We start from the raw sequence: 15,691 nt of genomic DNA, 5'->3' as shown, positions 1-15,691 counted from the left end.
GCGCGCTTTCCCGTTACCTTAAATACTGGCTCAGTGTTATGGCGCTGAGCCACGACAGTGTGTTATGCATAACAGCTGAGTGTTATGCACAGGTGGCGGTAAGAGCGCGACCGCATGTGGCCCTTGTCGTAGCTACCGGAGCTACGCTTCGCACACGTAGGCTTAAGAGCGGCTGATTCGGGCATCGCGACCGGACGAAGCTTAAGAAAGGACAGTATACGTGCTGTACTCACAGCTGAGCTCCGACGATACGCTAACGCGATTACCTGGTGGTCTCGAAGAATTACGCTAACAAAAGGCGAACAGCGATCAACATCCTATAACCTCGTTCGTGAACGCGGCTGTGACTTGCGCTTCACAGCCGAAGTCACGAACAGCATTCAGCCGCAGTATACCACAGCAGAAGTGCAAATTTTTGCAGGCAAGTACAGTCCACCGAGGAAATGCCTTCGCCGCGTACTTGACCATCTGGACGACCAACCGCTATCGGAAAAGAGAATTCTACACTACCGAAGGGACCTAACGTCACAGAAGAAGGCCGTGCAAGTGCTATTGCGCTTTCTGCGATCTACCGGTCTTTGCGATCGTCTTTAACTGGAACGCCTTCTGTGTGTGTGTCTCCATGTGTGCGTGATTATTTTTAGCGTTTTCCTCTCTGTCATCTTTCTAACCCCTGTCTCCCATCCCCAGTGTAGGGTAGTAAACTGGAGACTGATATCTGGTTAACTTCCCTGCCTTTCCACTTCATATCTCTTTCTCTCTCTCTCTCTCTCATTTTTGCCGCGCTAGCTATCTGTCCCCTGTAAATGCTGTCGTGATGAAGTCAGTGCGAGTTAGCTGTGACGTCACAGCTATATCTCAAGCGTTGTTCTGAAAGCCCGGTAGATGGCACGCGGTAGCCCGGCTTGCATTGACACTATGTCGTGGTCGCCATGTTGGGAAATCACTGGCATTGCGGAAAGCCTACAAAGTCGAACAGATCCACTGCAGAAGTGTTCCAGAAGCTTTGGAATGGTGGTTCAACATGGCGTCAGTGGCTTCGTGCACGAAGAGTCATACTTTTCTCTGCAACTGATTCGGCGGCGTTTCGCAGAAGTTTGCAGTCACGTGACTCACCGTATCCTGATCACCGCCAGCTCCACGCCGAGTAAAAGAATCGTTGCGCTGGAGCGATTCACGCTCGACCAAGTAGGATACGGAGTCATGCTTCATGACCTTTACGGCCAACGGCGTGACATTTAGTTTAGGTATAGCCGCCGCATGACTCACTGGTTATAACGTGCTGTTGTTGAGCACAAGGTTGCGGGTACGATTGCCGCCCCCGGCGTCCGCAGTACGGTGGAAGCGAAATGCAGAAACAGGCGTGTACTCAGATATAGGTGCACCTCAAAAAACCCTAGGTATTTATAAGAACCACCCCGCCACGGTGTCTGTCGCAGCCCCAGCGTTGCCTTCGGGCGTGAAACGCAATGAATGGTTTCGTCAAATCAGTCAAAGGCTCAGTCGCAAACTAGAGAGAGAGAGAGAGAGAGAGAGAGCTGAGCGAATTGATAGGGATCTTTGTTTCGTAAAAGGTGGGTGTAAAAAAAGATGAGAGAAACGCAAAGCGAAAGCTCTACGTCCAAGCAAGTGTTTGAGTCGTCCTCGTCATTGCTCTTGACTCCGCGATTCCGAAGCCTGGTTGTTAAAAAAAAAACCGCGAGAGAACGTAAGCTTGGGCATGCTGGTATTCCACCGAAGCCTTTATAGCGCGCAAGAGACCGTTGGTAGTATGCGAGGGCTTCGTCTACGTCTTTCTAAACTGAACCCCGCGTCTTTTGCGAACTAAAACCTTTATAAACCGCGAGATTGGTCCAGGATTATTTGTCGAGTAACATTCCGACGGTCAACCGACGGAAAGTGTGTTACAAGGCGGCTCGATCGCATACACACGCCGGCATTACTCGGCGGCACAGCAAAGAGAGCAGAGACAGCGCGCGACCTTCGGTGGAGATTTTGGCGGGCCATGTGGCAACTGCCGGTCGGTCCGTCGGTCGGCCGGCGATCCGCGTCAGCGGCTTGCCAGGAATGGAGATCGAGTAGGCACGGAAGTCGACTCGAGCGGCCCCGCACTTGACGGCCACGCCGATCCGGCGCAGCGAGTGGCGACGCGCGCGTCATTTCTGGGCGGCCCTCTATAGTGCTGGAGCCGAAACAGCCGCAGTGTCGTATCGGGTCAGTAGCAGACGACATACAGCAGTGCCTTCGGCCAGCTGGCTTTACACATATGATGTATAATATACAGGGTGTTTCGCGTAACTTGAAACAAGGATTTAAAGAAAGACGTGGTTAGCTCCAGCTGAATGAAACCAACGGCATATGGTTTACCGTCATGTGACGCTCGTTAGAGTATATTTTTATATTCAGATCAATTGGTTAATCAAGATCAATTATGCAACATATTTAACCTTTACTTTAGGTGCAAGTGCGTTTCGTTGTGTTGTAGAAGGGGTTCAGAAACGACCGGTACAATTTTTTTGTGGCGACGTATAGGTTCCGCGGCGCCATTTTTCGGCGTTTAAGGAAAGCCCGCGAAATATGAAATAAAACCACGGGACCGTACCCATGCGCTGTCGTATTACAACACTCGGAACCGCGTGTTGTGCGAAGGAACCATTGGCGCGGACCGTGGCGAAGTGAGCAGCCGCGGCTCTAGGCATCGGCTTCCCTGTGAAGGAAGCGCCATCGTCCTTGGTAAGCGATAGGCTCAACGTACGGTTGAGAGGGCTGCAATACGATAGCGCGCGAGCGCAGTCACGTGGCTTCATTTCATATTTAGCGGGCTTTTTTTAAAAGCAAATAAATAAATAAGTAAAATGCCACGCAGCGTGTACGTTCACACTGAAAATTGAATCGGTCGTTTCTCAGACCCCCCTTCTACAACGCCGTGGAACACACTTGGCCCTAACGTGAATATATAAAAAAATTCACAGTTGATCTTAGTAAACTAACTCATTATGCAGATATCAACAATACTTTAAGGAGCGCCACATGGCGGTAGACCATATGTCTTGGGTTTCAGTGAGATGGGGTAACCATGTTTTTCTTATCCTTGGTTCAAATTACGTGAACCACCTTTATATATATATATATATATATATATATATATATATATATATATATATATATATATATATATATATATATATATATATATATATATATATATATATATAGCCGTATAATGAGAAGCCAACAAACACTGACACCAAGTACAACATAGGGGAAATTGCATGTGCTTAATAAATGAAATCAAGTAATGATAAATTAATGGAAATTAAAGTGGATGAAAAAACAACTTGCCGCAGGTGGGAACCGAACCCACAACCTTCGCGTGTCGCGTGCGATGCTCTACCAATTGAGCTACCGCGGCGGCGTTTCCCCATCCACTTTCTTGGGTATTTATGTGTACTAGTAGAACCCTGGGAGTGTTAGCCAGCGCCCCCACTCACAGACCTTGGCGGCGGACGTGGAACGTCTTTTTTGCCGCAGGCGTCACGAGAACGTGATCTTTTTCGGGTGAAGGCAACTGGTCAATAAACCCACATATGCTACCTGAAGGCATCAATGTTGCCGGATTCGAGACCCTCGAATCCGGCAACATAGAGACCTGATAGAGACCTGACAGATAATTGACAGATAAGAGACCTGACAGATAACTGCCAAAGTTTAACAAGGTGAAGTAGTATTCCCTCTGTGTGTGATGACATCATACCTCTCAGAATTCCACTAAAATCAAACACTCACGTATAAACAAGAAGTTCACATGCTTTCTGGGTCACCTTTTAATCGCGTATTTCCAGTCTCTTTTACATCAAGATAGACTAAAAATAAATTATAGGGTTTTACGTGCCAAAACCACTTTATGTTATGAGGCATGCCGTAGTGGAGGACTCCGGAAATTTCGACCACCTGGGGTTCTTTAACGTGCACCTAAATCTAAGAACACGGGTGTTTTCGCATTTCGCCCCCATCGAGATGCGGCCGCCGTGGCCGGGATTCGACCCCGCGACCTAGTCGTAATAAGTGTCAGCGCACTTGTGAAATTAGAAAGTTTATTGCGACGTTTCGGCCGGGCTTTTGTAAAGAGTCGGCACACTTTGCACCCAAAGCATTATTGTTGTGTGGCAGTTGTTTGGAGGTAAGGGACACAGACGCACACTGGTAGAACTGCAAACTGTCTACTGCATAAGAGAAATCTCTCCAAACACGTGGTATGGACAACACAATTGTTTTAGTATAGGCAAAAATGCTCACCATCCCACATACAGGAGGGAAAACGCTCCCAGGTGGTAGCCGAGAGTGGTAATCATGAATATCTTGGACTTTCTCATCCACGCCAGGCGACCAGAGTATTACTCAGAAATCCGCTGCACACTTTAGTGGCGCTTCGGTAGCCTATACGTGTAGGTGCGATTTCACAAGGTAATTAATCTTAGAAGCTATGTTATCACGATAAAAAAGAAGGTCGTTCTGGCGGGCAGTATTTGCTACAACAAAATTTTCTTGATTCTACCATATATTAGACCGGCGTTTTTTTAATTCTGCCATGGCAATCACAAGAACTAAATTCAGACCACTCTCATTTCTTACTATTAGGGAGATTTTCACTATATCCGACTTCGATCGTGCTGCTGTAGTCTGCAAACACAATAGGCAAAACCCTCCAGAAAGGCCCTTTAACGAAGGAAAACGGATGACGAGAGGTTGTTTTCTGGAGTTGTTTTGTTTACCATGGCCCGCTAGATTTAGACGCGCGCGCGACAGCGGGCGTTCGATAAGATCAGAGCGGCAAATCGGAGCTTATCTCGAAGCCCATTTGCGCATGCGCCTCGAAAGTAAATGTTTTGAACGCCGTGTCCGAGCAGTTAAGCTGGACGAGAAAGCTCTCGGGCATCTTTCTCTGTTGCATTCTTGGCCATTCGGTGTCTGGTGTTTCACGCGCTGTGTGTGCGAGCAATTAACTCATTAACAGGAATTGTTGCACGCTTGTTCGCACAACGAGTAAACAGTGAATAAAGAGAGCGCGTCCTAGACAACATTCTGAAGGTCCTCACTAGATAATTATGATTATTACTATTCACGTAAAGATACAAACACCACAGAAAAGAGAAAGGGGGCAAGCAATTGTACCCTGAAAGGGAGACCACGCCCACCCGCTTCAATAAAGGACGGAAAAAGAAGAGAAGGAGAAAAGGAAGAAGAAGGCGCACAACAACGGATCATACGCATTGTACGAGCATCACGGACTACAGTCGATTTCCGTGCACGAAAAGAATGATCTACTGCAGCCTTGTGAGTCTTGTACCGAATCGAAAGGCCTTTAGGAAATACGAAATCAACGAGCACAGTCCAACACACTGTAAAACATAACATATATTAGTGTGCGAGTTAAAATGATCAACGCTAACGAGAGTCTACTCAACGCAAGCCTTCAACGGTTTGTCCGGAGCACATTTACCATAACACTTTACCATGACTGATTACTGGCTTGCGGCCTTGTGTCGACAGACGCCTTGGATGGTTGGAATGGTTACGCAATCGTTCGCTACGATTTCAAGTTGTTCCCAGTCAAGTTTTCCCTCATCACTGACCTTCAGGCAAGGAAAAAAAAAAGTAGGGTACAAGTACCGCAACCGAGCCTCAATCGGAAACATCGGCTCCCTTCAAAGGTCGAACGTGCTTCCTTTCTCATTGGCCTGGTACTTGCATAGAAAACTTGGAAAGCGTCGTGAATCGCCGTGTAATTAACGGCTCAATTAGCGGAATCGCAGAGAACCGAACGAATGCAACCCCCCCCCCCACACACACACACACAAGATGAAAAGGAATTCTAAGTAGTGGTTATTTGATTTTGTTTTAGCCTCCCGATGCCAAGCGCTGCCCAGGAGCATTAGCTCAAGCATTTGTATTTGATTGCAATGGGGGACGTCTTAGAAACTTTACCATCGCATGTCTGGCCACACGGCAATGAAGCAGGTGGTGTGCATTCCAAAGCGAAGCTTCCCTTCCCTACGCCTCCACGGTTTTGTGGGTACGCAAGCACTTAAATAACGTTTCTCGCAGAATAATGTTGCGCGATGTAACAGTGTAAGCGATCGCAGTTGTGTTGTGCGCAATTAAAGAACAGATCGCGACAGGCAGCCTCTACATCTAATGTCGACTGATAGACGTTTTTAAAACAAACATACCTCTTAATCGAATCGCTGGCGATATGGAACGGCTTCTTCGCTTTTCTCTTTTGGACTGCCCCATCATGGGGCACATGGTGTGTGTGCCTTCGGGTGTGTTCCCGTTCTTGGCTCGTCCCTCAAAATGGTAACGCGCAACTGTGCTACAAGCGGTATAGGAGCCTTGATTGTGCGCAGGTGTATGTCATACGTGGGAAGCGAAGGGTACTACGCAGTCGAGGATTGCAGAAAATTAGGCGAGGAGATGAAATTAAGAAATTCGCGCAGTCGCAATTCGGAATCAGCTGGTGCAAGGCAAGGGTAATTGGAGATCGCTGGGGGAGGCCTTGGTCGTGGGCAGTGGAAATAAAAATAAGCTGCTGATGATGATGCTGATGTTTCCAACTTCATGTACACACAATACAGTACAGTACACCACCAGTACACCACCATGCTCCCCTCGACGGGCAGCATACATCCGTCGCCGCGATGACGCAGTGGCTTCGGCGTTGCGCTGCTTGGCACGAGGTCACGGGATCGAATCCCGGCCGGGGCGGCTGAGTTTAGATGGGGGCGAAATGCAAGAACCCCTCTGGGTACCGTGCATCGGATGCATGTTAGCGAACGCTCGGTGGTCAAATTCAATCCGGAGTCCACAGCCCCGGCATGCCTCATAATCATATCGTGGTTTTGGCACGTAATAAACCATCAGAATTTAGTTCTGAATGGGTAAACATTTATATCCCTACGAAACAAGGAAACCTGTCCGTCTGTTAGTCAGGTAAGGCGAATAGCTACAATTAAATGAATATATATGACAAAATAAACTCGAAAGGCAAAACGTTGACGGTGAGAAGTTTCGAACATATGTGCCTACAACCCCACGCTCAAAAGTTGAGTGTCTTACCCACTAGGCTGAACACCCACGCTTGCAGTATGTGAATATATATGAACCATATGAAAGAGTTTTTCCCGCCGGTATAAAACAAATGTCAAAGGAGAACAGCTTCTATGAAGGCTTTGTTGATAGATTTGGTGATAGTGGAATAAAAGCCATTCTTAGGACCCCATATAGAGTCGACTTCGAGCATTGTAGAGGTCAGAAAAATTCCGATATTGGGGAAATTTAATGCCAAACTCGCCACATCCCCATGCGTTTCGGTGGCTGCGAGAAGTATCGTCCGTTGAGGTCCTTGCTTCACCGATCGAAATACGACCGTTCTCTGGGGGCTTATGCATTTGACGCCGCGCAACACAGACAGATAAGCATTCAAGCAGTTGATAAGGAGCGATGAGGGGTTACATGGGTCTCATCACGACTGATAATGGTTCAACGCGGATGGGTCATACTCATATATCGCCATCGTCATTACGACATGCGCGTGTCATGTGCTACCGCTGCTACTTCGTTAACTCAAAGATTGGCGTTGTTGATGGGTTCCAACTTCGCGCCCATGTGGATGCGTCTTTTTTTAATGAACGAATGTCCTGCCTGGCCCAAGACGTCGATGTGTGCCGCCTGCTCTTAGCTTTCCGACACACCAAACATACTCGGGAATTCTTGCCTACAGGTTCTGTTCTGCGCAATGACAGACGTTTTGACATCCAGTACATGGGTTCAAGATGGGCCTCAGTACAGAGCTTTAACAAAAATTCTGCACGATGAAGGGTATCATCCAACTATACGTCCTTTCTTCTGCTACGTAAGGTGACAGCCATCCACAAAAAATAAACTTACTTTGTGCTATCTGCTTTGACCGCGTGGCATTTTTTAAGTTCTCGTGTATGTTGAGCTTGCCCTCTCTCGTCGTCCTTTTCCCTTCCGCCAATGTACCGCAACCAGTACGAAGCTCTTCGAGCTAAACTCGTGTTAAATGATAATAAAGAAATGTGAAGAAAACTTACAGCTTACGCTTACCAGTACGAAGCTCTTCAAGCTAAACTCGTGTTAAATGATAATAAAGAAATGTGAAGAAAACTTACAGCTTACGCTTGTTGAACACGCAGAGGTAAGGCGCAGCTTGAGGAAGGACTTCACAAAGCACGAAATACTGAAAAAACGAAGTGTTATTAAGTAGCGGTGGTATCTTCAGATCTCCACACCAATTCTCCATGACGTCAGGGGTTTCGACAGCGTCTGCACGTTGCTATGGTAACCTTTTCGTCAACAATGAACTACTACGATGCATTTGAGAGTGCACAAGGACGCAGCCTGGCGGTTCTTGAACACTTTTGAACACTCAAGGAATACAACTGTTGCAAACTAGTTTTCCTGAGATTAGTTAAAAAGCGGTGTTACTGTAAAGTGTATTAGTGCTTCTGATTCCGAGCATGCTAGCATTATAGACATCTCCTGACAGAGCATTAATGCTGCCTGCAGGAGCTGTAAATAATAAAAAAAATCATTGATGTCGTCGTGACTTGAGCACCGCGATTTGAATGCACGTTTAAAAAGCCGAATGTTTATCTGCATTTTTTTCTGCTAACAAATGCTCTTCTGCCCAATCATGTTAATTGGGCATTGAAAGAATGTCTTATCATTAGAATCTCCGTCTCCCCATATCTGGCGAACGGGAGCACCAAATATTTCGAAAAGAAGAACAGCAAGGAAAACCTTAACAGCACTGGTTGGCCACGCTTTGGAAGCGGCATGCTTTTTTGCCCAAAATTTATGACTCTTTGTGGACATAATTACCCCCACCTTGCGACCATGATAGACAAGAGTGCTTCTCTCGCGAAAGCCACGGAAAACACGATAAGAACACTTCACAGAAACACTCAAGGTTTCTTGGAGGGATGCGAGAGCGGCGACAAAGCGCAATCCTGGACTTTCACTTCGTGTTGCTACAAAGAAAAAAAACATCAGAAAGAAACATCCGACTGCACTGTAGAAAGGGCACTCCACTGCATTCCCAATAAAAGGTAAGCTTTTCGTACCTGTATTTCGTCACACTTCACGGCGGGCATAGCAGTAAGGAAATACTTGAATGAGATGCACAAATACAGTGTAAGTGATGCTTCTTTAACGCGGCAGTCCACGTAAACAAAGATATTGCAAGACAAGACAGAACCATCCTGCTCAACCACTCTAAACATTCCGAGTCTAGACCACATCAGGTACACACTCGGAAAAGTTGCTGGAATAAGCCCGCCTTGTTATGGAGCCTAAGCAACACCCAGCTAGAAGCACGTTCTGTTTGAAGATACCTGCAATTTCGAGTGCTCTGTCTTCTGGGACAGAAAAATGGTTACAGGTACTTTCGGGCTTACAAGACATAAAAGTGCTTCGCGACAATCACGTGCGTTTTGCGAGATGCATTTTGAACTGAGTCGAGTCGCTCACAATAACTGTGCAAGGAGCATCAAATTAAAAAAATATCACTGCCCAACCACTCCGTAGAGAGGGTTATAACCAGCGAAGCTGAAACGTGCGACCCCGGTGCTTATCAGTGCGTTCATCCCGTCGGTTCAATAAGTGACGACTTGGTAGGCTGCCGGATTCTTGGTATGCAGGCTTGCGCTCGGCTTCACGAGCCTGTTCTTGCGCCCGGGTTGAAGCATCGGCACGGCGTAGACGAGCTCGTTACCGGTTCCGCTCGCGACGTTGCTCATCGAAAGCTGCCTGCTCCTCAGAGGTACGTATGACGCGTGCCCTACCGATTTCGGTGCTGGAGAGAATCTGCCGGAGAAATTGAAATGCTGAGCCCACCGCGAGCGGATAGAGCGGAAAGAGCCACGAAAACTCTGAGGAGATTCAATATATGTACTACCGGCACACACAAAAAAATATCGCAAAGCGCACGATTTCAGAAAAATAGCTGAATATTTCGGCAGGCTGGGCACACAGTCTGGTATTAGGATTTCCAGTCTATACATAAGTAGGCGAAAAACATAGTTTTGCGCTGTTTTACAGTCTGCCGGCACAAAATGTTCCGAAATTAGATCTGTTTCGTGGGACCAACGTCTTTAATTTTACGCGCTGACAGCACGTATCTTGTATTGTTTTTTTAGTGCTCTTTCGGCACGGGCTGCCTGTCAAAGATTCATCGAGGAGTACGTCGGCCACAGAAAACGGAGTAATAGGTAGAACAACCAGTTACTCTCTCAAGAAAGAGTCGTCAGAACTACCCTGGTTCAGATGGTTTATGTTCTCTCGAGTGGTTGGACGTAAACGAGCGTTTGGGTAATTAACAATTGCCCCCCAATGTGCACGCCCACACACAAAATCGCGACGTCAAAAAAAAAATAATAAAAGACGGAACGACACTTGCGATTGCGTTAATCTCGTAACCTCTTCCCCACGAAGCTGAAGGTTTGATTTCTTCAGAACGCGAGCGCGTATCCCTTCATAACCATTGTCAGTGCTGCTGTTTTCAATTTCCTACGCGCCTATCGTTATCGCTTTATGTTTGTCGTGCAGAAAGACACTTTGCGTCGATATTACTCTCGCTTTGTCCCGGACGCCTCTTTTGATTCGGAGCCGTAGTATCCCTGCGCAGCACTGCTAAAGAGATTATGCGGATGTAAGAGGATTCGATTAAGCGCATTACACCTGCCATTACCCGCTCTTACTTAGAAGCGCAATTACGTGGTGTCCGTCTCATTACGGTGCTAAGCCACAGAAGTTTGGTTCACAAAAGAGTCTGTCATCTTCAGTCAAGTGTGTCTCGATGAGATCACGTGCCAAGTTGCCTTCCGCCTGACATCACACGCACATCCTGCGTGCCTCAGCCGTCCTGTGTGTCTTTGCACGCTTTCGTGGTTATTAAAGCACTTATCTCGTGCGCTACTTTGTGCATTCTTTCTCCGTATTTTCTTGCTACCAATTATTCAGCACTCCATCATTAGCCTGCACCGCTCCGACAAGTTTGTTCTTGAACCACTGTTGTGAATTCAGGTTGGTTGTACAATTTTTGAACTCTCCTAATTAGAAATTGATAAAGTTTAATCTACCAGAGCAGCATAAAAAAATATGCCTACCGCAGTGAACAGCTCCAGATCAATTTGTATGATTTAACGCAGGCCCCATTGTCAGTGTAAAAAGCTTCGCGCTCCCCCCCCCCACCCCCCACACACACCTCTTAGTGCTATAGACAGCCTGCATCTAGATTCTGCAAGCTAATATTTGGCCTTGATTACCGATTGCGATAACTACGAAGACAAAAAGAAAGAACAGCGCCTAGTGAATGACAAACCTTCGTTAACCAAAGTGTGTCCAAGTCTCAGTCAGTCACTACAGTCTTATAATAATCACTGCGCTTATAACTGGCCTATGCATTGATACATGCTAGACACGGGCAAAGCTAGTAACTTGAAACTGAACAAAATAACTGTGCCGTGCAAAACTTGATTTACATCAGTTTACATAACTGGGACCATATCACGAAAAAAAAATGTTTGGGAAACTATGATAACAAATAGGTGCAAGTTCGGAACTAGTAAGTTCCGCAGAAGTCTTTCCCACGTACATATCTAATTCGAAGAGTTCAAATGGTAGCAAAAAAGAAAGAGAAAAGAACATGTAATGATAGCGGGTGACAAAAACAGCTAAAAGTGTTGCAAAGATAGTGATAACAATTTTTCCAGACCATCACGGAAAGATAGTTATCAGAAATTCGTCCCACCCCAGGACGAATTTTTCTTCAACCGCGAGGCTTTTTTTCTGAGAAACCCGCATGGGTTTTAGTTGTAGCATCGTGCTACGATTCGGGCGGATGATAATTTTTCCCTTTCATATCCATAACTAGTGCTGCATGTGGTCGGTAGATATGAAAAATTTACGGGGCTAACATGAAAAAAAAAATAAAGGGACGTGTGAGTGCACGATGCGAGAGAAACAGGCCGCCGAAAGTAGGTCAAGTTCAAAGAAAAACAGCGCACTCGTTCGACAATGTGACATCGAGCAAGTTGCGTGCGCCAGCGTGGGTCACAGACCCTCAATGGACTCGAGAATATATTCATCGTCTCGAAGGTCGACCGCTTGGACCTTAGCCAAGTTTCGATGGGCCGCACACATAGCATTACTATAGTGAGATATGGCAAGTGCGAAGGAACACGTATCATAGACGTAGCGACAAGTGTGGGGCACCTTAGATCGCCCATGGTTTCCTCAGTCACAGAACTATCCAACATTCATATACGCGTGCTCGGGGGAGCAGTCAAGCATTGGCCGAGTACTGGGCGAAGTAACAAACGGTTACAATGTATAAGCCGGAGATTATGCAAGACTTTACGACTTCGCCGATTCTTGAACGGCACCGTCTGTCACAAGTGGACTAAGTAAGGCCCAAAGATTATGTGCGTGAAAAGATACCTGCACCAATGACCAGGTGGGCGCTCGCAAAGTACTGGATCAACCATGTTCCCACAGAAGGTATTATGTGCAACGGCTCGTACGAAGAGTTCATTTTTTAAGCGATGACCCACTTTCCTTGGTGGTATGTGATGTTGGATGTATCGCGATATGGCCGGTATTTTACATTAATTTTTTTTTGGTGCAACGAAATACTTATGCTGCTGACATCCCGCCAACAGTAATGCCGTCCAGCTAAAGTACGTGAATAAATAAAAGTAAATGGGAAACGATATAACAATTGGTGCGCTTTAGGAACACTGACGGCTTCATTCGTCGGAGTCGCGCATGGTAACATCGCATGCGTCATGTTTCATGTCCAGATTCTCATAGACGCACCAAGCGCAGGCCCAAAGATATAATTCAGCATTAGACCCTTGGCCAAGTTACGTTTCTAGCCCTGGAAAATGGGTGATCAAGATAAACGCGCGTAGAAGGGCCAGACTGGAGCCCGACGTACCGGACTACCGCAACAGGTTTATTAGAAACAGCTTCACAAAAATATTGCTGCAGGATTACGCACGTGATGCAGAGTTAGGCGAATTCTTATGAGCGACCTTTCAAAAAGAAATCTGCCGTGCGAAACAAAATAAATACGTTGCGATAAGGAGGACCAAGATGCTGATCGCAGGTTGATGTGATACGACGTAACGCCGCACGCCTCATTGTAAGACGCGTCTGCCGCACGTGCATCCACCCGAAGAGAGAAAAAAAAATTAAATTGTGGGGTTTTACGTGCCAAAACGACTTTCTGATTATGAGGCACGCCGTAGTGGAGGACTCCGGTAATTTCGACCACCTGGGGGTTCTTTAACGTGCACCTAAATCTAAGTACACGGGTGTTTTCGCATTTCGCCCCCATCGAAATGCGGCCGCCGTGGCCGGGATTCGATCCCGCGACCTCGTGCTCAGCAGCCCAACACCACAGCCACTGGGCAAGCACGGCGGGTCACACGAAGAGAGTCACACGCAACTGATCACTCGTGCCGGGACCAAGTTTCGGAACTTCGAACCCACAACGAGATAAAGGGAACGCGACGCTGTAACCAGCTGGCCGGTCGGCGGACCGCACGAGACACGCCGAAAGAGACACATGCAGCTATTATTGGGCCTCGGCCAAGTTTTTTTTTCCCCGTCCAAAAAAGAGCCGCGAAAGAGTCAGGCGCGCGAACGTGGCTACACGATTCACAACTGGAGATAGCGATCGCTCTCGTACGGGACGAAACCACTTACGGGCTCGCCGGTCCATGTGGCTGTGAACGCCGCCCCGGTCCATGCAGATCATCCACACGAAGTCGGCCAGTCGTCGTCCGCAGAGCCTGACGGACGGGGCGTCGGAGAGGCCCGCGCCCACCACGGTCACTGACGCCCACGGTCCGACCACGAACAGGGACAACGCTAAGACCAGGTTCCTCGCCAAAGCCATTGCCAAGGCCTCTCTCTCTTTCTTTTTGCGTGCGTGTGTGTCTTTGTGTGCGCGTGTTCTGCGAACGTCCAAGTCAGACGGAAGACGTGCGGCCCTGAACAGTTTCTCGATGCGTGCGCGGATATTTGTCGGCGATGACGGGTGACGAAGACCGGTGGCGATTTGCAGTGGAGAGAGACTCGACGGAGGGGGGCTCTTCTTGGCTCTTTGACGTGCTTGGCGGTGCTCGGGGGGGGTTTGTGTGGGAGGGGGTGCTGGTGTTGAGTCCTCCGCGTCGATGCAGCCACGCAATGAGCGCGCGCGCTCTTTCCTCGGCGATGGGGGTGCTGTTTTGTCGACGGCCTGCCCCTCAGCGCGGCTCGCACGCACCGAACGTGCCCGCGCCTCCGACCGGCCTTTTTGGCGCGGGCGGGAGAGCGCGCGGGGCGACGCCTCGCGGACGTTTCGGGGGAGAGGGACGCGCACGTGGTGTTGCGCGCGGAGTTTCGGTTTTCTTCTGAAGGGGAGGGAGGGCCGGGCAGGTGCCGGGCAAACTTTCCGTGAGCACGCGGCTGCCCTTTCGCCTCCCTCATTTCGGCTTTATATTTGAGCTGAAGTACTATAGCGCCAAACAGACGACACGGGAAGAAGAGACACAGACGAGCGCTTTAGTACTATAGCGCCAAACAGACGACACGGGAAGAAGAGACACAGACGAGCGCTAAAGTGCTCGTCTGTGTCTCTTCTTCCCGTGTCGTCTGTTTGGCGCTATAGTACTTCAGTAATGCACCAACTAGCGCAACAAAAAGTTTTGCTGGTTATATTTGAGCGCCGAAGTTACGTCGCCACACGAATGTAACTGGGCGGGCGCTGCCCCTCCCTCATTTCGGCTTTATATTTGGGCGCTGAAGTTACGTCGCCGCACGAACGTAACTGGACGGGCAGTTGGAGCCAGCAGTTGCACTGCCTGTTGTACTGCCTTCCTTTGAAGCTACGGAGTTGATAAACTTTTCTTATTTTATTTTGGTGACGCACACTTATTAAAGGGACACTAAATAGAAAAATGATTTCTGCTGCGTCATTAAATTGCCCTTCTAGAACACCGAAAACGCCAATCTTACCACGATAAGACGATTACCAAGCAAGACGGAAGGAAGGAAAAAGTGGAGAAGGAAGGCAGGGAGGTTAACCAGTTTAGCCTAACCGGTTTGCTACCCTACACATGGGAGCGGGATGGGGGGGATGAAAGATGGGAGGAGAGAGAGAGAGAGCACATAACACAGCAAACACATCGTCAGTAAGAAAAAGCGCGAAAGCGATATACAGGTGGCGACGCATCTTTCCCGCACCAGGTCGCTGTGACGTCATGGATTTTGATAGCGTCTTTTAGGGCCTACTTACTTACTCATTTAGCGGTTCAGATTGACTGCGTTGTGTTCCAGAGGAACCAAATATTAAAGATGGCAAGTTTGGGTAACCTTTACTGAGCCAACGCGGCCCAAATACGAAAACATACTTCGGAATCTCTGACGTCACAACGACGTACCGTCGTTGGTGCTTCAGCCCGAAATTCAAATACTGATACTTTGATCCTAATTTGTGTCATCTAATATTCAAACTATTATTTTGAAGTGACCACCTGCGCATTTCTCAGACACTGCTTTATCAGTCTAAACTGATATACTGTTATGCGTCCCTTTAAGCAACGTACGAGATGTTCAGGCG

General features: G+C 47.8%; 1 protein-coding gene across 2 annotated transcripts in view; it reads right to left on the bottom strand.

Annotated features, from left to right (window-relative positions):
• LOC139050766 (uncharacterized) overlaps positions 1-14,404 on the bottom strand; it is an 83,276-nt gene extending 68,872 nt beyond the window's left edge. The window contains exon 1 of one of the 2 annotated variants that reach the window (XM_070527487.1): positions 13,795-14,404. In XM_070527487.1, the coding sequence (XP_070383588.1) occupies positions 13,795-13,987 (193 nt within the window). In that variant the 5' untranslated portion in view covers positions 13,988-14,404. The remainder of the gene's footprint in view (positions 1-13,794) is intronic. The other variant, XM_070527486.1, reaches the window with a different exon arrangement.
• Positions 14,405-15,691: the final 1,287 nt, after the last annotated feature.

Source organism: Dermacentor albipictus, chromosome 10, assembly GCF_038994185.2.
Source record: "Dermacentor albipictus isolate Rhodes 1998 colony chromosome 10, USDA_Dalb.pri_finalv2, whole genome shotgun sequence".
Lineage (NCBI taxonomy): Eukaryota > Metazoa > Arthropoda > Arachnida > Ixodida > Ixodidae > Dermacentor > Dermacentor albipictus.
The sequence above is the reverse complement of the archived record's forward strand: the minus strand, read 5'-3'. Positions and strand labels throughout refer to the sequence as shown.